The sequence below is a fragment of the Bison bison genome, unplaced genomic scaffold (assembly GCF_000754665.1).
Source record: "Bison bison bison isolate TAMUID 2011002044 unplaced genomic scaffold, Bison_UMD1.0 scf7180017864384, whole genome shotgun sequence".
NCBI lineage: Eukaryota > Metazoa > Chordata > Mammalia > Artiodactyla > Bovidae > Bison > Bison bison.
The window spans coordinates 3,947,096-3,949,284 of record NW_011494956.1 but is presented as its reverse complement, the minus strand read 5'-3'; the positions used below and the strand labels follow the sequence as shown (position 1 = coordinate 3,949,284).

The window sequence follows — 2,189 nt, the reverse complement described above, 5'->3', positions numbered from 1 at the left end:
TATTAAAAAAAAAAAAAAGCTGTAACCATGTTATTAAGCCAAACAAATTAACATCAGTGTTTGTATGTTTTAAAAGAATGTATATAATCAGTTATCAACATTTATCAATACTATCAATAGTTAATAACTTTATATCACTTCTAGATATAAAACTAAAGTTAGTATATTTTTAACAACTACTGAAACGTGTTTATTTTTAATGTGGGCAAATTCAAGTCAAGCAAAATTGACTTACACTGGAATCCCTATAAAATTAGAAAAAAATGTTCCTTCCAGAAAGGGCCTAAGAAATATTAAGACCTTGTCATCCATTTAAAGAGCTTTTTTCTACAAATAAAAACATTTTTCTTTTTAAGTGTGCTTAATATCATTTGTAGTCGGTGATGACTTCCCCAAATATATTGTAAGGGCTTAATTTTTCTTTGAAAAAATATATACTTAGGGTATTTCTTAGACAATTTAGGAACTACCAAATTCTTATATTATATGCTGCTCAAGTGCATTATGGGAAATTAAATTAGTGCAGAGTGCAAGAGAGAGAGCTCATTTGCTGAAAACTAACTTACCAGATTTCTAATGGCAAACAAATACTAAACCTCATATTGCTGAGGTAAGCCATTATGCTGTACATTAAAACCCAGGAATGTTTTTTCCTTATTGGTAGCATTAATAAAATTGGGTCCTCCAAAGAACAAAAGCAACATAAAAACATATTTTTCTAATTATTATAAAAGGTAGGTCATATTATACACAGATTATTAACTCCTTTCTTAGTACCACTTGTGGAAAACGAACACTAAATCGAGTTTGATGTTTCTTTCCAACTCCTGGGAAATTACTCAGTGTTGGGATTAAAGGGCACAGTTTTCAGAGCCAAGGTCCCGGAAGTAAAAATCTGTTCCTACTCCTGTGCATTTTGATGTTGAGCAAATTATGTAACTTCTCTGTACCTAAGTTTCTTCTTCTGTAAAATGGTGATAATTATAATGCTTACATATCACAGAATTTTTCATAAAGAATTAAATGAGTTAAAACATGTATTATACTTAGGAATAAAGCATGGAAAATAGTGCTTACTAAAGGTTTGCTATTGGTTGTTACTGCAGATTATATTCAAGATCATAGAACACACAATTTCCTAAGACATTTGCATTTTGCTGTAAAAGTAAACCTGACCTAGAAGAATTTGAGTAATTTGTTAGTAAAGTTGTTTACTGTTTCACACTTTTGTGAATTAGTTAATTGTTAATCTCATTAAGTAAACTGGGAGCACTGTTTTGTTTTTAATGAGTGTTTTAGGTATTGAATTACCTGAGTTAAATATTCCAGTCCTGGTGGGCAGTTTAATGGAGGTAGTGGTGCTGGCATCCATGGCACCTGTGTGGGCGCTCCTGGGTGACCAGTCACTGGCTGGTGTTGGACAGGAAAGCCGACTGGGCCAGGACTTGCATAGCCAGGTGGTGGCACTGCATAGCCAGCCTGGGGGCCAGGATAGCCAATATGTCCTGGAGGTCCTGAAATATGAGCATGTGAAATAATTTGTAACTGCACAGAAAAATGCAAACCAAGTCTTTTAGGATCACCCCAGTTGTCTACAAACTACATTTTCTACTCAGAAATCCTGTTTCTAAGAAACAGGATTCTAAGATATTTTAAAATCTTAAGATATTTAAGATTCTTAGGATTCTAAGATATTTTTATCTTTCAGTGATTTTTCAATGAGATAGCTGTGGTTTCATGTCCACTCCTATTTTGAGGGTTTTAGGCTCTGTGTACAGAGTTGCCACACAGACTTACCCTTGTCATTCAAAACTTAGATGAAAATATGCCTGAAAACTAAGAAAGTAAAAGAAAGTCAACAACAATCTAGAGTCAGGTACATAAAACTTCTGAAACGGCTTCTTGAAAAAGAGGGATGGCATTGAGTAGAAAGCCCCAAATAGAGGCTCTGACTCAGCATTTCTATGGCGAAATCACCTTGTGAAAAAATGATTCTAGAATTCTAACAAGTGACATTTCCAATATATATAGATCTCACAGTACTTTTGTCCCTTCATTGCATACTTGACAACATCTGGAGACCCTTCTGGCTGTTACAATTGGAGGGTAGAATTAGCATCAGGTGGGTAAGAGCCAGGGATGTTGCTAAATAGCCTAAAAGCACCAGAACAGTGCCCTGAAAACAAAAG

At 34.4% G+C, this 2,189-nt stretch overlaps 1 protein-coding gene across 5 annotated transcripts in view; it reads right to left on the bottom strand.

Moving 5' to 3' along the window:
* Positions 1–2,189, bottom strand: part of LOC105001759 (phospholipid scramblase 2) — a 29,212-nt gene that overhangs the window by 11,439 nt on the left and 15,584 nt on the right. For all 5 annotated transcript variants that reach the window (XM_010858132.1, XM_010858133.1, XM_010858130.1 and 2 more), the window contains one exon: positions 1,312–1,514. In XM_010858132.1, coding sequence (XP_010856434.1) covers positions 1,312–1,514 — 203 coding nt within the window. The remainder of the gene's footprint in view (positions 1–1,311; positions 1,515–2,189) is intronic.